We start from the raw sequence: 23,206 nt of genomic DNA, 5'->3' as shown, positions 1-23,206 counted from the left end.
CTTCTCTTTTCCCTTAAGGTCTCCGTGCGGGTGAAAGGAAGAGACGGAAAGCCCGCGCTGTTGAACGGCTCCGCAAAACTGGTCGCCCGCGAATCGCATGTCCGTCCGATCGACCTGATGCCCATCGGACAAGACCGCCGCATAGTTTCGCCGCGTATATTGTATTTTGTTCGATATATTCAAGACATACCATTCGATCTTCTTTCCGGTATCGAAAACTCGCGCGGAAAGATTGGAGCAAAAGTCAACGAATTTTAATGTTCTTTCTCTCGCTCTCTCTCTCTCTACTTTCCACCCTTCTCCTCTTTTCTCTTCTCCTCTACTCTCCTTTCTTCTTCTCTCCTTTCTTTTTCTCTTCTCTCTTCTGCTATGCTTTTCACTCCTCTTCCTTCCTCTTTCTTTATCACAATTCCCTTGTGTGCTCATATCGAGATAGATATTAGATATAAACTGGACTAAAAACAGATTGTTAAAAATTTATATTATTAAAATTTTTTATTATAAAATAGAAAGATTGACTGTGTAGGTGTAGGATGATGGATGCAGTAAAAAATTGCTTCTTATCCACTTTGTGAAGAAAATTACATAACAATATAAACAGGAGATTGATTGAAGCTCGTTGAAATAATTTTGAAATTTAATGACATTGTAATTTCAAAAATCTTTCTGAGAAATACTTTTAGCAATAATTATATATTTCAATTCTAATGTATTTCATTCTTAACAAAATCAAATTTTTTCGCTAAGAATTTTAAAGAAATAGGAGAATTCTCTTTTGTATTGTTAAAGATAACTATTGTATCATGCTTGTTGTTTGTGGCATTTCCGATTATTATAGGTATGTGAAAATAATGTCTATCAACAATCGCATTCTAGTTAGAAAAATTATCTCTCGATTAATTAATTGTTAATTATTGTGTGGTCACCGTTCTTCTCGGCGTCTAGAAAAATTCTTCCACGTGTTGCGTGCGCACTTGCTCAGCTTCCTATACTAGTCGGAAACTGAAGATCTTATCGGGTTATGTCTTGAACCCGCGGAATGTTTTCAAGAGAGTACTAGGACAGACGTCGATGATGAGACTAAGAAGAGCTCGAATGGATGAAACTCGGGAGACGATCATCAACCACCGAAATATCATTCACCTTAAATAAGAAAAAGCGCACCTCCCTCTTTTTTTTTATCCTGTCGCTCATTCGCTCTCTTCCGCGACACTTAATGCATAGCCAATAACGTGTCAACCCTTCCTTTTCTTCGATTGTGAGGAAGATACTCTTGAGCGTCAGAATCGTCGCTCAAACGTGAGATGTGCTTCTTTTTCCCTATTTATGGATTTCCTTTTCCTCAGGAATACAATACCATCCCTTGCTGGTTTTACTTTAATTTCTATAGAAAATATTTTTCTATAGAAAGACGGCCGTAACCGATGGTATTTCACATCGTGAAGTTCGAACTACCCGAGAATTCTTTTACTTCTCTTCAGGTTTACTTCGTCCGATTCCATACGGCAAGAAGTTGCGTTTCTCTTCCTATACGCAACACGACGTTCATTAGTTTTATTAGCATGACCAGAGTATCCTTGTTGAGATACTCTTAAGTTGAGAGTCCTTTTGCACTTGCATCCTCCATTGATTTGCTTTATTGTTCTCCATTAGTGCATTTGTCTCTGGATAAGACAATAGAGCGCCAAAGTACCTGAATTCGAAACGGTGACGGAGAGAGAAGGATTATCGGAAAATGGGATGTTAAAAGGAACTAATAAATTTACAGAGCGGTAAAAGAGTATCGGGTCACAACATGTTCCATGTGCGGAAATCGGTGTTTGACTACATGTTTTAAAAGTGACCATAAATGGCCTTTTGTGAAACCCCAGCAGGAATTTTTTGATTTACGAAGAGATATTTGTAGAGATATATTTTTCTCTTTATTTTTAACTTCTTTGAAGAGCAATCTATAAACGAAAAAAAATTAATAGTTGCTTTCTTTTGTCGGATATTGCGTTTTTCTTGTTGGAAGAAAATCGATTTCTCCAAGTTATTTTTTCAAGTCGAACGAAGTCACAATTAAGAGTAAGACAAAGATTATTTTAGATTATTCAATTAGTCAAAAGTATTTTTAATGTTAGCATAAAATTAATTGCAGATCTTTTTTTAATCAAGAAATCGACCAATGTAGACACTTACACGACATTAACTACAAAATTGCGATTCTACATACGGAACTTTATTATTGAAAAATTAGCATTTTACTTTCACTTTTATTCCATTTATTACTCATTATCACCATTTAGAGTTACAATGAAATTAGATCAGAGAAATTCTTTCATCGTATTTTAATCTCGATACAATAATTTTCATTTTCTTCGTCCATTACAAGTGTAAAGATTAATGCGCTTCAAATTATAGAGAATAATTTTTTTAACGTTGCAAAACACCGTTCTGGTGTAGTTTTATCACTTGCTCGTTAATCAAAAAGCTAACTAGTAAGATAGAGTAAAAAGATAATTTTTTTATTAACGGTTTTACAATCTTCGAGTCTCAATCCCCGAAGTGTCGATGGGTCAATGCATCGAAGTTTTTTTCCCTCGGAATCCCGTACAACTTATCGATATTAGGATACTACAGAAAGAGTCCACGTCAACTATGACAATACTTGAAATATATCCTCTCCCTTACACATGTATGTACATATGCATATATATACACATACATAACTACAAAGTTACTCGCGCGCGTGAGAGCAACGGGGAGGAAGAAAACGCCGTGTTCTTTATCGATCTTCGCGAACTACCGCGATCATGCGCGTGATAGACCGTAGGGAAGTGTCGGCGCCCGTACTTCAATTTTGGGCCAGGGGGTTGTCTGGGTCCGCGCGAAACGAACTTAAGTCGTCGTCCTACGGGATACAGGTGGGTAGAGGGCGCCTGGGAGCAGGGCACACACACGTCCCGTACCGAGGAGAGGGATTTCCGCGCGGAGACCCGTAAAGCGCGCGCGCGCACGGGCGCCTACTCCCGAAAATTCCACAGGGAAGACCGTCTTCGTTCTCCCTCGCCTTCGTCGACGTCGTCGTCGTTGCTGCTGTCGCTGCCGCCGCCGTGGTCGGCGGCCATGTTTGCGCCAGCACGGTAGGCGTTCACGGGCGGTACCGTTCAGCCGCGCGTTCTCCAACTACTTTGGAGAACGTTTCTGCCCCACTCGGCGACGCGCCGCTACATTCCTGGTGGGGCACCGCCGGCGATGTTCCGTTGGTGTCGCCTCCACTACCGCCGACGCTCCGCCGCCGCCCTCCCTACCTCGTCCGCGGCACCACCGCTCGATCCCACTCGCGCGCATTCTCGCGTCTCCTTTGCGAGAGGGGAGGGTCCCCTGGCGTCGTGGTGGGAGCGAAGTCACGCCGGGAAAGGGCACGCAGGAGGTACGGGTAGGAAAGGGTAGCAGCGACGTGATCGAACTACACGGCGACGATACTTCGTCTTCCACTTCCTGCTCTTCGTCTTCGATTCCACTCGTCGAGGAGGGCGGCCGCCGCCTTCATGGCCTGCGATGATAGTGCGCTGCCCGCAAAACCGTCGTCTCGTCCCGTCTCGTTTTCCTTGTCGTACTTGTTCTGATGCTTGTTTGCCTCGATACTCGCCGTTTTCTTCTTCTCCTTCTTCGTCTTCTTCTTTTATGGCTCTCGCCAGCTTCGGGAGATGGCCGTGTTGAAGCCTAACTCGGTTTATGTATTTAATTATCGAACTTATTCGAGTTCGTTGGAATTTCACGGGGCCGAAATGCGCGCCGAAATGCGTGGACAACGAGTATATGAATAATTGATGAAGATAATCGACCGTCTTGGAATTTGCGGCGTTTGCCCTTATTATATTTTCCTTTTAGCACTTCGACGTTAGGTATATCATGTGTACGGTCGTTAAGATGGACACATGTTGCTTCTCAGTACCTTGCTTCGGTATCTTCGCGGTATCTTCCTCTGTCTTCTTCTTTCGGGCTCTCGAAGTTTGAACAGATGCTGGTTAAATCATGCTTATATTTATGCGTTTAATTATCGAACCGAGTTCATCGAAATTTTTATGAGCATCAAAAGACAGGTGTAACAGAAGTACAAAAGGAAATATGAAGTATACGAAGTTCACTCTTGCATTTTTCTTATAGCAATTTAACGTTAGGCACATTCCTTTACCCAGTCATTATAATGGAGACGAATTGCTCCTAAATTGCATCTCCAACTTGTACACAATATATAATAAAATAGAATATAATTTTTCTTTGTTTAATTTATTAGTTAATTATTATTGCATAAGCACGTAAAATTATGAAAAAGTACATAAAATTAATATAAAGAAGCTCTTTTGTATTATTTTTCAGTGTAGCCTAAATTACTTTACTTAAACTAATTAATTGATCTAGAGACAGTTCACTAATCGCGTATTATAACGTAAATAAAAATTATCAGAGACGTGTGTAAGAGCGAATGAAACGATAGATACGTGATTATTATTAAGAAACGAGAACCTATGATCAGTTGACTACGTCGAGCAAGATTAGAGAGAAAAAACGATCACGTAAGGAAGTGAGATGATGTATGAGTGGAACGCAAACATATCTTAGAAAGCGAATATACGAATGTCAAACACATCGTGGGTTGACTTACATCGGAAAATTCCGTTAGCTATTCTATCCAGTTGCTGTTGAAAACAGCAACGCAAAGTTATTTCCTACACTATGCAGTGTGTGTGTGTGTGTGATTGCTTGTATTAACATAATTAAATTAGTTTCGCAAAAAAATGCAATTCCAATAGAGAGATAAATCGATAAGCTAACGTTATTGCAAAACGTAGTGTTAGCGGGGGTAACGCAACGCGTATCGCGTTTTTTTTAGGCAGCTATTTTTTAAATTGAACATATCTCATTGCGCGAGCCAATTCAGGATAAACCTTTACCTTAAAAGATGTAAATCGATCAATAATATGCGGAATACCTGACCGTGATCTAACATCACCGTGTTTTTATTTTCTGTTGCAGGCAAATGGTTGGGCGTATATTGATGGAGATGTTTCGCGCAGCGGTCAATAACAAAATAACGCTAGTTGTCGAGGAGGTCATGCAACATGTGCAGCTTGTTATCGACGACAATGGTAAGTCGCATCGTATCGAATATCATTATTGAACTAAACACTGATTTTAAAATGCACCTTTTTTGTTTTTTAAATTGCTTGCACAATTGCTCAGGCGTTGCGGCAATTTAAAATATGTAATTGTAGCTTTTGCGGAGCTAACAGTCTGCAAAAACAGTTAAAAGACGCTTCGGCTAACAGCTTTCTTATATATACGCTTATTTGTGTGGCTTTCTTGTGTATCATCTGAAAAGTTTTACACACTCAAAAGAGTGATTTTTTTTTATTAAACTTTACGTGTCTATATTTTTACTGCTTTATTTTACAATGTCAATATTGCTTTTTAATGTTTTATACGCTGTATCGAGAGCAATGATAAATTGTAAAAAATTCATTGCCGCACATTTTTTTTGCACCTTTGTATTAGACGTTGGATGTGGAAGGATTGAAAATGTTATTCATTTCTGAGCCAAATCTTTCACACCACTCACGCATGTCGAAGATGGTGACTGGTTGCTGAAATTTTCGCTTTGTAATCGTGTTTTTAAAATTATTTTATTGCATAGCTTATGCTTTTTATTTTAAACTTGCTTATATAATTGACGCAATTTATTTACTAAAACTAAGAATGATATGGTCGCATCAGAATATATTTCATAGACAATAATTTTAAGCTGCGTAATATGTCGATTACAAACGAAAGAACAATATATTTAGTCGATAGTTTGCGGAATATTATTGATTTCCACGATATTCATGATGCTATCGGGGATATACAAAAAGTTTCTGAAATTTGTCTCTCGTGCGGTTGATGCCGTTAGAGGTTCTGTCGTACCTACCAAAATTATACAACGTGTATTTTTATTCTAAGCTCGTGATCGATACTTCACAAAAACTGCGAGCACAGCATCGATTACACATTTTAAAGCCTACCATACGTAACTCTTCTTTCTTTATCAAAATAATGCCGATCACTTTGCTAGAAATTAAATTTTCTTTGAACGGGCTTCGTTTAAAGTTTAAATAATCCCGTTGACACGAGAAACTTGCGGTTGATATTGCTAATATTAGCAATATCAACAACTCCTTACCGAAATTTAATAAAATGTGTAAAGATAGTCGAATATCTTAAGGTCCGTTCTGCTGAATTTTCACGTTTGTACAGTGTAACATCAGAACATCACACATATCATGAAAAATCGAACGTATATCAAAAGATGGAAACATATCACCAGAGTCAGTAAATTTCTAAGTAAAAATCTAAAAAAAATGCAGCATACTCAACCACGGTCATCGAAGCTTGTCGCGCATAGTTCTTCCATTACCGAAGTAATGTCTTGTGTTTCGCTACAAAATTGGGCACGTCTCCTTGAATGGGAAAGAGAGAGAGGGGGCCCTTTGAGTAACGTGTTGCCACAGGAAACGTATAAATATCAGCAACCGGCTGTATCGGGGCTGTTCCTTGGGGAGAAGACAGGGCACGGGTCGTTTTCGTTGGGGTCGAAGGAGAAGGACAAGATGGTGCGGCGAAAAGTAAGCGTTATCGTTAGGGGCAACGACGAGAGACGACGACGACGTGCCCTCGCTTCCGGTATGGCACGCGCCGTGGTGCCCGGAAGCCTCGTGGATTCGAGGATATGGCATTAAGCCGCCGCGATATTTATACGAGAAAGCACAGCCCCCGGTCTCGAGCGTAAACCCACTCCGTTTCTTAATTTAAACATCGCCATCTTTGGCTACGAAGAAATCTTGCGTAAAAGCCAGCGCGCATGCTGGTACCAGGATTCACACAGACGATGCATCCTTCCGGCACTTCTTGATATCCGAGACGCGTGCAGGCGGTCCATCGATCCGGTGGACGCATTATTTCGTTACACGATCGAATCGCGTGATAATTCGTTCTTGTATATTTATTTTCGATTGCGAGCTCCAGAAAAACGACCATTAATTTAGAAAAAATTAATTGAAAGCAGATAATTGTACGAGAAGTAATTTCTTAACTGACGAAAATCAATGAAATTCACAAAATTTTGAATGAATAAAACAAAATGCATGTATCTATAAGTTCTTTAAGTGTTACATTATTGTTTGATTAGAGAAACTAATGTTATATTCGATAAAAATATTTAATATGAAATATTAGTTCATACGATTGCTATTTTGTCAAGAAGATGTCTTCAAACATATAAATATAAATGAATGATGTTAAAGATCGATATTTTAATTATATTCTTTGGTTGATTATGTTGTTTATGTTTGACCAAGTGTAACCAAATTACCCCTTTTATTGATATAAAGTACTTTTAAATTAGGCAAGTAAAGTGATTAGTGATTACATGTAACATGAATATTTGGTGTTAAATGCGCAATGAGGATACACATTAAAATTTATCAATTTCCAATGAACAATTAAAAATTGGTTAAATATCGCGTTCTCGACAGACGGATTTTTTGGGACATGAGAGGATTATGAGTAAGGAAAAGAAAAATCGTTTAGACGGAAATGCAGTTTTCACTGTCATGGTGCGCAGAAATGGCCCGGAATGGTCAGTTCTAAAATATTTCATCGATGTATATCTTGATAAACATCGACCCTACGGTCCAGTTCTTTTGAAAAAACATTCCTTTTACCTGAAGTCGCCTCTAGAAAAATGTACAAAATGCACCAAACCGATGTATTCTTTTCCCAAGAACGTATCCAATTCAACTCAGGCCTTTTTCCTCTTTCAAGAACCCCCTCAAACGCGCTAAATATTCTTGTGCATTTTGCGTTGAATTTATTCTAATCTTAGCTCTTTTATCTTACATTTATCATGGATAACAATATCACAAATTTAACATATTAAGATTAAGCTAATGATTTTCTATCGAGTTTGTGAAGACAAAATGAAAAAGCGTAATCCTCATTATAGGAAAAAGAGTAAAACTATTTTAAGATATTCACTGTGCAAGACGCTGTTTTGCCTAGCATGCAAGAAGAAGTGTGCGTCGTTGTTTAGGAGCGAGAAAAATATCAAGCGCGATCGACTAGACCGGGAATTGAACCCGGATCTTTCGCATTCCGGGCGACTGCTTTTCACCATTTAAGCTATCCAGTTGACGTTAATATCCTCCGCTCAGGACTTTCCTGGTTTACATGGGGATGAAACCCGCATGTGCCAGATTCGCAAGCTCAAACACCCAAGCTCTGCCTTGGCAACAAGTACGGCGCCCTGTCGCATGATCAGAGCTGAAGCCTTTTTCGACGGAATCAAACAATCAATCAATATCACACATCGTTGCCCCTCTCCGCTTCGTGGAGAAACCTCCGAGAAAATCTATTTTCTAGACTAGGATGCAATGTATATTATAGAATGTGCCAGATTCGCAATTTCAAACACCCAAGCTCTCCCTTGGCAACTTAACTTGGCAAATTAAATACTCTTAATGCAAAATATAAATTAACGACAGTTGTATGTTTAGTATGTTTATGACGAACCGTGATATCCGGTACTACGGAATTGTTGAATTATAAAACGGAAAGTTGACAACATAACAAGCTTATTATCCGTAATTTAGTTTCATTATGATAGAAAATTTTGACGCTTGATCGTACAAATATCTAAATTAAATACTTGTAACGAATTTGTAAAAAAAATAATCGTCTCCCGCAGTGTCTGGAAAAAAATTTAGCTTCAAATCTTATCTATTGGCCTGAAAATCAGTTGGGGCACTATACGCAATATGAACGCAGTCCATGTCGCCCATCCGGAAATGGTGATGTACACGAGGGATGATGCGACGGGTGTATCCTGATGTGCAGTACCCCAAAGGTGGCGGTGTTCTAACCGGCCTATTTTTAGAGGCGAACCGCGAAACATCCTTGCCCCGTGAACACGTGCCACCATCGGTGTTTTTCCGTATAGGGAGGAGGGGGGACATGCGGAAGGGGGGCCGCGATGTACGTGCATCAGCAGCACCGGTTCAGGGGCACGCGACACGCGTGCATTTTATTCGGCGTTTACGTATTTTTGGATACGCCGCACGACGAAGGGAAGTCGAACTCCCCCTGATTTTTGAGGGGATCATTGACCTCGTAGCTTAAAACTAGGGGGGCTTGAAACTGGTGTAAAATCCAGTCTCGAGCGCGCGAAGAGTGTCTCGATCTTTCGTGAAAATGGAGATGCGGCCATCGAAATAAAAAGTGCATTCCTTTTCCGTATCTTATAAACAATATGAACTAATCTCAAAAAAATTATTTTAGTCACAAAATATCTATATTGCATATTTATTATATTATTTTGCCTTTCGAGATGTAACCCGCCATTATTACGGAAACCGATATCTTAATTTCTTAGGAAATTAATTTAATTATTAGCGATAAATTTCTCACACAAAGTTACTATTTTAATAAAATACAACGTAAATGATAAAAATTGTTAACGGTAATAAATAAAAAAATAGTATTTTTATGAGACTTGAGAGTAAATTAAACGATTGATTCTTTGTGATTGGATACATAAATGCATGAATTCATCGCCAAATTACAATAAATAAGGATATTAATTCTTTATCTGTGTTCATGACTTCGTTTTTTATTTGTTATTATGCGTACTGTAATTTCATATCTTTCGAATATTGAATATGGCTGTTGAATATGGCCGAAATCTCGACGGCACCATTTTTAAGATGGCCGCCTGTAAAACACGTGCATGTATTCCACGTTTGATACTTTTTACATTATTACTACTTATCAATAAGAGATATGTGATTATTCTTAACCACACAAAAATAATTCTAATCAGTTATTGTGAGAAAATTTTTCTACTAATATTTTTATCGTCAAAATTTATTATTAAATTACGATAAGAATATTGGTCTTCTACCGTAATCTGTACGATTTAATTAATCGTGGTTCATGCAACAACCGTTTTACCAAAAAAGTAAAAATTCCAAAAAGACCCATGCAAATACGCCAACAAAGATATTCTCCCCCATATCTCGTAGAGGAATGCACGTGGCGATGCTGCTGAATCTTTGACAGCGGGGTATTTTTGACGGAACGCCCAATCAGGCAAAAATCAGGCGCGTACCGGGACAGAAAAGGCAAGAAAGGAAAATAGGTTTTCGGCGATGATTAATGGCGATCTAGCTTGTGTGTAGAAAATGAAAAAGCGGTTTGCGAGTCCTTCAAAAGAGCCTCAAGAGAGCGAGACAGGCAGAAAAAGAAAAGAAACGCGTAGGGAGCCGCGGTTTTCGTAAAAAGTGAGAGGGAAACGGAAAAGACAGAGAGGGAAGAACAATTTTCAAGGACGTTCAAGAATCAGGGATGTCGGGCGTCGGGCCTCACGAAAGAGTACACGTACGTCATTTCCTTTCGCTCCTCCCTTCCTTTCTTCCCTTATTTCTTCCACGCATCCCTTCCACTGAGTTAGTCTTTTGGCCCACGGTCCTATCGTGAGGCCCCACACAGATTGTAGCACCCCCGCTTCTAGCATCCCCCTCCATCGCATTTCGCAAAGCTATGCTTCCCGCGCCACATTTACCCGCGTGCCCTCAGTAGCGTGTAGATCGTCCGAGAGCTTTACTCGTCGAAAGCTTTTCTTCCCGGGATTCCTGCGTGGATGTCGCACGTGACTCTCGAATTCGCGGGGAAACGATAGCACGTGGTATCAACATGACACCTAGGTAATATTCGAAGGGAAAACAACAATTTAATCTGTTCAAGCAATGTATAACTAACTCTCTGTGTCCGTTGGATTTCTATAAAATTTAATTCGTCGTTGCTAAAATAGATTTTTGATCTTATCTTAGGTTCGGGGGAGCTTTCAGAACTTAAATTTGCTCGCATCTATCGATTCAATCTAGTAATTTAAATTAACACGTGTTATGAATTCTTGTTGCCCAATTTTTATTTAGTCCACGAGATTCGAAAACGCTCAGATCCTTCTCGAAAGTTTACTAATTCGAAAGGACGAATATATTTATTATACATCTACGGCATTCTTCTAACGTTCGTTTTATTAGAAAAAATTAATATTATCCATTTTCGAAACACGTTATTCGAATAAAGATCACGGGAACATTACAGCGAGTTTATTCGCGTTCGATCCGGTTAATTAAATCCGATTTCTCGCGAAACTTCTTGTATTGCTAGAAATCGAATTAAAATTAAAACCGCTCTTCCTGTGTTTTCGAAAAACCATACTAATGTACAGTTTCTGTTCACAGATTCTTTGGTGCGGTCGGACCTGGTGGAGCAAATTCCGAATGTGGCGATTATCTGCCACGAGGCGCCGCATCTCTTCGGCGACGTTCTCCGCAATCACCTACTCGGTATCGTGATGAAATACCTGAGCGACCTGGACAACCAGGCAAGTGATCACGTCACGCTGCATGCCTATATCGTGTTTTGAACGCGCGTTCCTAAGGGCAAAAACCGAAATATCCCAGCGGCGATGTAAATATTATGAGACGTTTTTGCTCTACAGGTACGGCAAATGGCCCAAAGCGCGCTGACAATGTTGGTGAAACGAGGCCTCCTTGACAACGACACGATCGAGAATGTTATCTGTCCCACGATAGAAAGCTTGATCTGTCCCACGATGAACGACGAACATGTCCGAACCGCGAACATCTCCGTAAGTTTCCCGCGCTTCATTCGTTTTCTTCTTCTTGTCGCGGAGAGCCGAAAGATAATCGAAAACTTGACATAAAAGAGGCTGTACGTAACATATTCTTCAAGTTACATTGTTATCTTAAATTAAAGAAAAGATACGCATGAAGGACGATAGGATTGTAAAAAAAATCCTTAAACTATCTTAAAGAAAATAATTCTGTAAATCGAATGTTTTTATTGTTTATTTCTCTTCCGTAGATGATGGATGTAGAAAAAATAGATGAAAAAGGATATTTTCCTGATATTTTTATTTTCAATATTTACAAGTTAATATTCTTAACACGTTCCGTGCCTGAAACGTTGAACTTTCAGGACATTTAATACTTTGAGTATAAAATAATTATCACATGATGTATCGTCGGGGTGGTACACGTGATCTAAATGGACAGGAAAAATGACATGTTAAGTAAATATAATTACTTAAAATAAAAAATAAAAAATATAAATTATAAACTATAAAATATAATGTTAGACAAATATGATTACTTAAAGATAATCACGATCTTCTCAGATTTGCCTTTTGTGTAGCCTATTTTATGTCGAATTTTCGTCATTGACGCGCGAAAAGAATTGCGAAACCTTAGACTAGAAATACGTCACACGCGGCGGTCGCGTTACTTTGTGTGCGAAATCGAGAATATCGACCCTCCGAAATTGTTCCTCCATATTTACGGATTCCTCCTGAAAGACATGGGTAGTGAGATGTTCTTACGCAATCGCGTCTCACTATCTTGTCTTTCATGCGGCGTCCGTTCGCCTCGGCGACGTTGCGCGAAGAGTAATGAGAATCGCGCGATGAAAATTACACGGTTTATCGCGCTAGCTGAAAAAACGAGTTGTCAAATCGAAACAAGAAACATAGCGATAAGAATATAAGAAGAATGAGAGCAGAAATAGAGAGAGGGAGAAAGAGAGAAGAGTTCGGCAAAGACGCGGTAAACATCCTTTAAGAGCAAGATTAAAAAAGCGAGGAAATACTTAGTCATCATCGATCGAAGATTTTCATAAACAAAAAGAAAGCGGAATTGGAGGCGAAAGGAGCGTGGAGTGTTTGTGGAAAACGCGAATACCGGGATCCCGACGAAAGATAGGGCATACTTTTACCATCAAAGTTGGTTTGTCATAGAGTTCGACTATCACAGCCAGCTTTGATGATCAAAATTGTGTCCGTTTTCAACACGCTCCGGTGATTAAGAGAACGGAAGGAAAAGTGGAGGAAAATCGAGTGGCAGAGAACAGGAGAGGAGCGATGAGGAGACAACGTGCGAGACGTGAGAAAGGCGATGGAGAGGCGAGAAGACGACACGTCGGAGGAGCGCCACGTTGGAGCATCATGAACGGGGATATACCTTTTGCGGTCCGATACATCAAATTGGTTGTGGAATGTTTCGAGTCATATCACAGCCATTTTGATGACTTGGCCCGCAGAATCGATCGTCGAGAAGATTCCGCTTTCCGCCGTCGATATATATACCTGTTGAATCGATAACGCATGCGACGCATCTGGGGACAAGCGCGTAGGACGGGATAATGGAACGAACATACGGAAAGGTCTACCGGAAGATCACCGTGACGTTTATATTCACATTTGCATCAAATTTCACGAGAGAAGATTACGCGATCCATTCTGAGAAATTACCACGGGAAGGCTCCGTGTCCGACGAATAAGCGCCGTGCAGGAAGGAACGCGATCCAATCGTCAAATTGGTTGTGGCGTGTTGCTCCTCTGAATTTCATATCACAGCCATTTTTGACGATTTGGATCGCCGTTTTACGCATCGCCCTCTCCGTTTACACCGTGGCGGAAGCGCGAAAGGATGTAACATGCGAGACGTTCTGGAGATTGTATCCTCGACTGCAAGGAGGAGAGCGTGCTCGCGTTGCTCACAAAGTGGCTGTAATATGCTGATGTAATGATGCTCATATCACAGCCAGCTTTGATGAGCGTTGCGGCACTCACAATTCAACGAGTTTGGAATGCGCGAAAAAAATTAACAGCGAATTTCTCTCTATATTTCGACATTTAGCGACTAAGGAATGGTTAGTTGGAATAGGCAGAAAGATAGTTACAAATAGCGAATGAGTATAAATCAAAGTATCGTTTTTACCTATATATTTTACGTTGCAAATAATAATTTTTGAAAAGTGAAGTTAAGAAGGATATGTTTACATAATTATAAAAAAGAGGATGTTTACAGTAAAATAATTTATGTTGCATGTAATCGTATAAATTTATGTTATAATATCCGTATGCTGCTTTTCAAAATGGAAAGGGTGGATTTGCATTATTATTATTTCGTGTTGTGATTTAATTTTTCAACGTAATTAATGTAAATACGTTCGATCACGGTACTTTCGCGCAATTTAATTATTTAAATGTGATTATGCAATTTGTAATAATTCAAATAAATCTTTTTATCTTTATCGAGATCGAGATATGCCGTTTTGTACGTAACATAAATGTAGTTGTACATCTTGTGTACAATAAGCGCTAATCCATTAACTGATGCACGTCTCTCACGGAAGGCTGATTGAATAAAATCGACTGTTCCTCCCATCAGAGTGGTTGTGATGTGGTGCTATCGATTCATATCACAGCCAGCTTTGATGAGCGGAACGGAACGATGTATTTCACCTGTTACATAATACTCTAATGTAATTTTATAAATATTACTTAATACTTGAAAAATATTGTCCCCTCTTATCGTTCGTTATAATTGTATACTTTACTTAAATACGTCCGCATATGCTTAATGTTTAATTAGAATTTAACTGGAACTTAATTTCCGTAATCAGAATGATTTTGAGAAGCGCCTGAAATTAAAATCGGCATAAGCGCGTATCTGTTTACGTTAAAATTTCTCATTGCGCTTATTTATTTTCTCAACGTTCCATATTCTATATCAATTCGCAGCTCATGTGTAGACTGGCACCGCTGATTGGTAGCGAACTTACAGAGACGGTCTTTCTACCACGATACCTAGACCTGTGCGAGGATAACGACATGATGGTGAGGAGAATCTGCGCTACTCACTTTGCGGAAATGTGCACCGCTGTGGGAAAGGAGAAATTGTATAGCAAGCTGGTAAGTCTTATTCATAGATATAAAAATGGAAAGCTAAAGAATCATGGTCGCATTTCAGTCTGATATGAACTTTAGTGGCATCGTCCAGTTTACTGATGACATTCGAATTGTCTCTAGATTCCTACGTTTGTTGATCTGTGCGGCGACAGAGTGTGGAACGTGCGAAAAGCGTGCGTCGAGGTCATGATGCCGGTCGCCTGCTGTTCGACGCCTGAACATCGCCGATTGTTACTTGCGGACATACTGGCTAAACACTTGAACGATGACTCCAAGTGGGTGCGAATATCGGCCTTTCAAATACTCGGACCGTTCATATCGACCTTCGCCAAACAGTTCGCCGAAGTCACGTACAATAAGAACGGCGAATTAGTGTATACCAGTAAGCAGGATAATATCCGCAGGTATAGTGGTGTAACTTTCCTACTACTATTGTAATTTGTGTTCATATCGATCTAAATGCGTGTTTTTTTTTTTTTCAGCCTATGTTACTCGTACGAAGGAATCTTTCCTATGAAAGGTGCGATCAAAAGTCAAATACCAGATATCGACGATAGTAGCAAAAGTTCGTTTTATCTGCCTGTGATGAATGTGAGACATGATAGCGTTAAAATATTGGAAACCTCAGAAAAAAAAGATCGCGAAAGAGACCTAGATAAAGTATGTTTAAATGTTATATCATAACGTTTCATATTTATTAAAATTTGTCTTATATCAAGAACAACGGAAATTATATTTTTTATTTTTAATCTTTCTTTAATCTTAAAAATCACGAAGAATAGTTAATTTTTTAATTAAAAAATAATTTGTTTTGTTATAATTCTACGTGCAAAGTTCGTTGTAAGTTTATATGTGTACGCTCTTTTAAAGTTTAAATATAAAATTATTATATTTCTGATTTGATTTACAGGAACTTCGAATACTGTATAATAAACATCAACTCAAGAAAGAGATGGAGGAAACGGAGAAATATAATCCATTTTTATATTATTATATACCTCCGGATATACCACTGGATGATGAACTTACTCATGCTGCGAGGCAATCGGTGATGAATCGTAATAACGCCCAGAACGCGACGGCAACGGAACAAAATTTAACCGAGGAAAATTGCTCGTTCTCCTGGTCTTCCGAATTCACTCCAATTCCCGTCGAGAATTCGAATGAGGATGATTCAAACATGAACGAGCAATCAATCGATAAATTCAATGAACAAAAAGAAGAAGATGATGATGATGATGATGACGAAGAAGACTGTTTTCCGAGGGCGGATTCGTTGGACGACACCCAAGAGTGTAACCTCGATTGTACCCTAGACGCCCTACCTAGAAAATATCTATATCATATGTGCTACATAGATTCCATAGGCAAGAATGACGAATCTTGTGAGAACTTAAACGCGAAACATAATGGACAAGAGATCGTACCTCAGGAATTAATCAATTATTACGTATCGATGGCCGATCCAGAGCAATGCGTGGACATGGGTGCCGAAATCCCGCATCATTGTGCCTTCAGTTTTCCCGCAGTCGCGTTTACGCTGGGCAAAGAGAACTGGCACTACTTAAAAAAGGCTTACCAGTCGTTGTCGAGCGCGAAACACTGGAAGGTCAGGCGTACTCTAGCATCCAGCATTCACGAGATTGCCATGATATTAGGCGAAGACCTCACTGCCACTGACCTCGTGCCAATCTATGACGGTTTTATCAAGGATTTGGACGAGGTCAGAATAGGTGTGCTCAAGCACCTTGCGATCTTTCTGAAAATACTCAAACCCGCCGACCGCTGTCAATATCTACCAAGGTTAAGCGACTTCCTCGCCACGGATAACGAATGGAACTGGAGGTTCAGGGAGGAACTGGCCACGCAATTGCTCGAGATTGTGAGCCTGTTCAGCCCGAGCGACGTGGCCCGAAGTATCGCGCCGCTGTCTATCCAATTGCTTGTAGATAAGGTTGCCGCCGTTAGAACCATCGCGCTTGAACTGGTAGGATATTTGGACTTCTCGCATATATTGCAATTTATAATTGTTCCGCCTACAAATTTGAACTTGAATTTCTTCAGATTACACAAATAATGTGCTATTTGTCCACCGAGGACGTCCTGGTGACGTCCCTTATTCTCGAGCTTCGAGAGACTCTAGTTCTAGACGCTGATAAGTGGACATACCGGCAAACTTATGCACTCCTGTGCGCCCAACTGATCCGCAACAACGCGATCACGGGAGAGAAGTTCTGTAAGGAAATGTTACCATGTTTGATAACTTTGTCACGCGACAGAGTACCTAACGTAAGATTAGCCGTGGCGAGAACTATAGCGACGGATGTGATTGCGATGGGTTGTAAGTATTAATATTATCATTCATAATATGTCGCGCTGATTCTGTATATTGCATCTTATCTCGTACCTTTTTATCTTTAGTGGACAATTTGGGCATGGAAGCGATGGAAGAAGTGGAAAGAATACTCACGAAAATGCGCGTTGATGCGGATCGAGATGTGCGAGTGCTGGCCGGTGGTGAAGAGCAGCAAATAGACATACTGGCTTATTGTTCCTCCGACGAGAACAATCAAGTCGAACAAGCAAGAAATATACTATTTTAATAGTGATGTATTCTGATCTCATAGATCACGACGAAGTCACTGCGGTTTTATATATAAAAAGGAAACGAACTTTATATATATACACAATATCACGAGATACGCCTTGGTTCTTCCACACGAGTGACTGGTTCTTATAAAATGATAAGCCAAAAGTGTGCAACTAGCTGTGAACATCCAAGCTTTGACCGCAAACTGACATACACGTATCAGATCTACTGGATAGTTGCAATTGCAGATAGGTTGACGATGTTAAAACAAAGCTCAAAGTTGTCAAGCATAGCGTTCACGATTTAAGTAGTCGAGTGATAGGTAAGATTACAATTTACAATGGTGACTGATTTGCGTCCTTTTAATCTAGGACAAAATTATATGAGTATCAATGCGCACGGTATGCGACCATTGATACTTACTGATTACGTAACGATGCATGAGTGTAGGAGCATTTGTATGTATGCGTGAATACGTGCGCGCGAAGAATAGGTGCGTTTTATCATTGTGATCAATTTGTACATGTGACGCTGTTCTCTTGAATAGTAAAGTCGAATATTAAATAGTTCAAAGCGTTACATTGACATGGTCTTTCTCATTCGCTTAATTTTCATTTCACGAATGTTCGATTGTACAACATTTCGGCACTATATCGTGTATCGTTATTTTGTAGCAATTTTTTTTTATTGTGCACTTAGTCCGGGAGTGAGACGCAGCATAACATCAAAATGTAAATTAGATATCGATAAGGCGCATTTTGTTTAAATTAGCATTTAAGAATGTGCCATTCATGAGAATATTTCACAGATTGTCAATAAATGTGTCGGATAATTGACATCTAAAATAATGATGTTCGATGAAAGAAAAATAGATACTAATTATATTTGCAGGCTACAAATTACAATCTTTGTCAACAATTGCATTTTATTATCAAATGGTCCATTTTACCATGCATTTAAAAGTGGTCTCGAGGGATATCTTATCCAAGTGTCCAGGAAGAAGATAAAAAAATGTTGAACTGTTGATGATTGAAGATTTACACTAATGACGTGATAATATTCCGATTGTAATAAAATTCGCCGCATAAACATGATACATTTGTATTTGTTGAATATTTCTTTGACAAATAATTGCTTATAGAGAGTACTATCATGTCATCTAGCTTAATAATAGGTGAATTATACGTTGCTCACAATACACTTCGATTCTTACGTTACGCCTAAATTGATGGGATAAAAATGTTAAATGGATCGAATTTTATTAACATTTTTCTATGTCAGTATCACTGAAAACGAACGTAAGAGAAAATTGTATTGTAGGAAACTTTATAAATATTGTACGATATCAAATTTTATAACATACAAAAGTGTGCGGATTGCTGATAGAGCGAAGTCCTGCGGCATTTGATTAAAAAAAAGAGGGGAAGAAAGCATTGTATAGATTCATTTCTACCTGCACGTATACGCGAAAGTATACGCTCGTTAACATTTTCTGACGCGGTTATTAGCAAAGAGGCGGACAATCGTATCTCGTGTGACTTTGTAAAAAATGAATACGATGATTGAGCTGCGACGGACTTACTCTTTAAGCGATGAACGCCCTCGTTATTTGTGAATACTGAAGGCGAAGAAGGAGGTTATTGTTTAAGAGTCCTGTATAATATATTATGTATTTGATAATGAGACGATGAGAAATATACATCAAACGATTTGTTACACAGTTATGCGAAATACAACGGTGTTACACATGGATTGATAAGCAAGGAAGGTTCACGAGGCTGTACAAAATTCATTCGTACGGCGATAACGCACGAATTTTAAGAACTTCGTCGTTTAAATTATCTTCCCGGAATGACTCATCATCGATCGTTAATTGCATCTTTGATAGTTCCTACGTAATGTAAAATATGAGCACGTGATCCGAAGTCGTAAAAAAGTCTTTGTACGAAAACTGTGTTACCCACAGGAAAAAAAAGAGAATAAAATAAAAAATGATGTCAAAGAATTTAATACTTCGCGAACTTTCCTTATCGAGAAGCGAACTCGAGATTCTTGTTTACGAAGCGCGGCTACATCAACAAATGATTCTGTAGGAGGAGTATCTTTCAGAATATTCCGAGGAACTTGCTTGGGGGACAGGCCGGCAATTGGCACGCTTTCTCCTCCATCTCGGTTTCCGCGTCGTTGCAATCGTGCAGGCAATGCCGCCACCTAATCTGTCGACCCTTGCCGCAGGTGACGCTACAGCTGCTCCAATCCATCCACCTGCCCCACTTGCGACGCGATCTCCTGCTCGTCGGATACTCCCCCCGCGCGAATCTCGAGCCGCCGGAACGCGTTTGAGATATTCTTTTACCCGCTAAGGCCGCCTCCTTCGCGAAGCGTTGACGGCTGTCGACGTTCTTGGCGATCTTGGACGTGGAACTCGAGACGTCCTTCTTCTCCAGAGAGGTCCTCGGTTCCTCCTCGTCGACCGCGCAAACCGCGTCTTTACAGGAATCTCTCACGCGTAGAGTCTCAGTACGATTGATCACGTACACTTGCAGTTCGTTTATCTGAAAACGAAGGGTATCTACAGTAAATTTAAAATATAATCCCCGAGGAAGCGGATTCTTAATCGAACGGTTCCTTACTTTGACGATTAACTTTTCGGCAAGATTTTTTATCTCTTCGATCGACCTTACAGCGCGATTACCGCGAGTCCTTCTGTCCCCCGTCTTCCCACGCTTGCCGTCTCCGATCACGGTTCCTTGTTCGGCGTCCTTGAGACGTCTCGATCCCTTCGCGTTCTTATCACTTCGTAGATAGCGCTTAGACATAATTTCCTGGTTTCTCTTCGCGCGCGACTTCTCGTCCGAGTATCCCGCGGACATCTCATTCGTGCGATCGTAGTTTCCGTTTTCCGTATTTCGGTCGTCCTCGATTCCCGGCACGTTGGATCTAACCGGATGAGATTCCGTGTTATAAAACGACATGCTTTCATCAGGATCGCTCGTTTCCGGGACTGACGCGTTACTCCCGCGATCCAGTTTCTTCAGCGTAATCTCCACTGTTAAATTATCAGCCTTCCTTCCCGCGACGGAGTCGAAATTCGGGCCGAGTTCGAGATTCGTGACATTGAGATCGAGAATTTCGTCGCTCGCGTTGTATTTCGGTGACGTAATCGAACAGGGGCTGATGGTCCCGACGGGACAGTCCGTCCAGCGGTTGGGACTGATGAACGACGACTCGTTCACGGGAAGTTTTTCGATGCGAAAGCGCAATTCCGCTCTTCCGGTATGCACGAAGGGTAACACAACGGTGTTCTCCTCTCGCTGTTTAGCGAGACTTCTATTGTTTGTTAATAACGCGTTTTCCTTCTGACTAATTAAGCCTCCTGCTTCCTCGACGCTGGCAGTGTCAATGTCAGTGTTTAAGTCGCTATTTCCGGACGACCTTTTTTCTATCCTGGACTCGTCGGTCGTTCTGACGGGCATTCGGATTCCTTTATTTTTCTTTTTTTCTCCTACAAATAAATGAGATAATAAGAAGAAATTCATTCTGAGAAGCTGAAAGTTCAAGCTCACATTCGTCTAGTATTTATATATTTGCGATGTTGCGGGTCGTTTATATACTCTGTATTCTGTCTATTACACGATATAAGTTAAAAATAGGTTTTTTTCAGTTTTAAAATACTCTCTCGTAAAGGTTTCATTTTTTATACGGTTCCAAATATATTTATCTAAGATTTTTTTGCTATAAATATGCCTGGCATAAATAACAACCCCTCTCTATATCTATTTCAGGTCTGTTTCTCAGATTAAAAAATAATAAGCTAATTTAAGGATCTAAGCAACAAACTCTTTCCTTAATGTTGACCGTCTAATTCTGAGTTTTATTCGATTCGTAAAAAATATCATCCCTTACAACATCCCTTGAGAATCGAATAGTATTTAGTGAGGTACGGATACACGAATTTCGATATGTTTTGAAAACGTGCGAAATCAACGACAACATATACTCGAGCTTAGATCCTTCGTTTTTTTCTTGCGAGACTGATGGGAGGACTTCGAGACACCGTTCTTCTTTTTTCCGTTTTTTATCTCAACGTGCTGCTTCGTATGCCCGACATTTCCCTTGACGCGTTTCTTGCGATATCCGCTTTTCGACAGGACCCCTCGTTTGCGCCGCGAGCGCGAGACAACGGTATCCACAACGGCAGGACTATCGGATCGGTTCTCGCGATCCGAGAGTGATCCTTCGAACATCGAATCGCCGAATATGCTGGCCGCGTCGGTCCTGAGCTGAGAATTTCGCGGAAACGAATCGACCAACTTTACCGAGCGGCTCGATCGGCGAACGATCGGCTCGTTTCTTTTGACGCGAACGTGACTCGCGAGATTCTGATCGCTCGTATCATCGGGATCCTCCATTATAACTGGACCGTTATAGTCCATCAAAGTCCTTCTGTTTGCACTGGTGTTTTTGTATCCTTCCTCGAGATCTATATTTCTTGCTACTCGAAGTCGCGAGATCTTGTTCGGGAACGATCCTGATCCGACAGTTTCGATCGATTCGTTTCCACGAGATGGTCTTTGCCTCCAAAAGCTTCCGGAGGAACCGTGCGCCAGTCTATCCTCTCGAGAATCCAAGAGGAGACCGTTTTGTTCTGGAAAAAATGAGGAAGGTTGAATGTCGCGCCTTGGATGACTATAAACATTATCATTATTTCGTGATGTTTTTATTATTGGAACTTCTCAAAGGCCAAAAAGAAACTAATTAACTTCCTGAGATAAAAGATACAAAAAATCGTCGAAATTATAAACTAATCATTGAAATTACAAATTAATCGTGTGCCAACAAACATGCGTTACAATTTAATTACAATCAATCGATGCTTACAAACTAATCGATGAAATTACAGATTAATCGTGCGCTAAAATCCAGAAATGTACAAAAAAATGGGGGTCGACTAGTTCGACTTTCGAAAGACTCATTTATCGCCCGTTCCAACATGCGTTACGTATATATTTGTCGCTTTCGCGAGCGTTTGCAGAATTGTTCCGAAGGACGGATGAAGAAGTCTGATAACTGTGGCGACAGATACCTGGACACGTTTTATTTTCTGTCACGACGAGGCGAAAGAGGAGCGTCAGTATCCAAACAGCCGAGCGGATTACCAATCTCGGCATAACACGATTCGTTGGGAAGGGGCCGATAAGCAGAACGAGATCCACGATGTGTTATCATGAGCGTTTTCTAAATTGTTCATAGGTGTTGAGTGGCTGAAAACGGACATGCCCGCCCTTGTTGTAACTCCGACTTTATCGGCGAGAAAACAGAAACGAGATAACGCGGCTCGAATTTATGATCGTATCCACGTTCAAGCCATTTAGAAGAATTATCGAATAAAAGAGAAATAAAATGAATAATATAATAAGAGATAAATAAAATGAAATTGGAGGGATTTCTGTTTCAAACTTTATTCTCTGTGTATTTTTAAGGAACATCTTTCGAAGAATGTTTTATAATATTTTGTCGAGAGGATATTTGGATTTGAAATAGTTGATTTTGCTCGAATTTAAAAAGAAACATTCTGCCAATGTAATGATCTTGAGATAATATTGTATTTATATATGTAAGATCGTTTAGATCTTATTTTGAGATTTTGCCACTATACCTAGCCAATGAAACGGAAGTATAGCATTGTGTAAACTATGGGCGCTACTTAACAATAAAAAAAAATTAAGCTCGAAATTAAGCTAAACTTATGTGAACGCTAC

General features: G+C 40.0%; 2 protein-coding genes across 7 annotated transcripts in view; one reads left to right on the top strand and one right to left on the bottom strand.

Moving 5' to 3' along the window:
* Positions 1-19,164, top strand: part of LOC139813423 (serine/threonine-protein phosphatase 4 regulatory subunit 1) — a 125,944-nt gene extending 106,780 nt beyond the window's left edge. For all 6 annotated transcript variants that reach the window (XM_071778928.1, XM_071778926.1, XM_071778927.1 and 3 more), the window contains 9 exons: positions 5,023-5,135; positions 11,325-11,467; positions 11,585-11,734; positions 14,687-14,857; positions 14,975-15,258; positions 15,337-15,514; positions 15,765-16,841; positions 16,919-17,195; positions 17,276-19,164. In XM_071778928.1, the coding sequence (XP_071635029.1) occupies positions 5,023-5,135; positions 11,325-11,467; positions 11,585-11,734; positions 14,687-14,857; positions 14,975-15,258; positions 15,337-15,514; positions 15,765-16,841; positions 16,919-17,195; positions 17,276-17,457 (2,575 nt within the window). In that variant the 3' untranslated portion in view covers positions 17,458-19,164. The remainder of the gene's footprint in view (positions 1-5,022; positions 5,136-11,324; positions 11,468-11,584; positions 11,735-14,686; positions 14,858-14,974; positions 15,259-15,336; positions 15,515-15,764; positions 16,842-16,918; positions 17,196-17,275) is intronic.
* Positions 19,165-19,290: 126 nt separating this feature from the next.
* On the bottom strand, positions 19,291-23,017 carry LOC139813431 (uncharacterized). Its single transcript, XM_071778945.1, has 3 exons — positions 22,531-23,017; positions 21,445-22,092; positions 19,291-20,946 (listed from the first exon to the last, which is right to left on the bottom strand). The coding sequence occupies exons 1-3, from the start codon at positions 22,613-22,615 to the stop codon at positions 19,550-19,552; spliced, it is 2,130 nt and encodes a 709-aa protein (XP_071635046.1). The 5' UTR covers positions 22,616-23,017; the 3' UTR covers positions 19,291-19,549.
* Between the last annotated feature and the right edge of the window lie 189 nt (positions 23,018-23,206).

The sequence above is a fragment of the Temnothorax longispinosus genome, chromosome 5 (genome assembly GCF_030848805.1).
Source record: "Temnothorax longispinosus isolate EJ_2023e chromosome 5, Tlon_JGU_v1, whole genome shotgun sequence".
Classification (NCBI taxonomy): domain Eukaryota; kingdom Metazoa; phylum Arthropoda; class Insecta; order Hymenoptera; family Formicidae; genus Temnothorax; species Temnothorax longispinosus.
Note: the sequence above shows the minus strand (reverse complement) of the source record. Positions and strands in the feature narration are given on the sequence as shown.

Coding starts and splice junctions, on each gene's coding strand:
- LOC139813431 (XM_071778945.1), bottom strand. CDS start 22,615: ATGCCGAGATTGGTAATCCGCTCGGCTGTTTGGATACTGACGCTCCTC. Junction 22,093..22,530: donor AGAAAATAAAACGTGTCCAG/GTATCTGTCGCC, acceptor CATTTTTTCCAG/AACAAAACGGTCTCCTCTTG. Junction 20,947..21,444: donor AACGAAGGATCTAAGCTCGA/GTATATGTTGTC, acceptor TATTTGTAGGAG/AAAAAAAGAAAAATAAAGGA.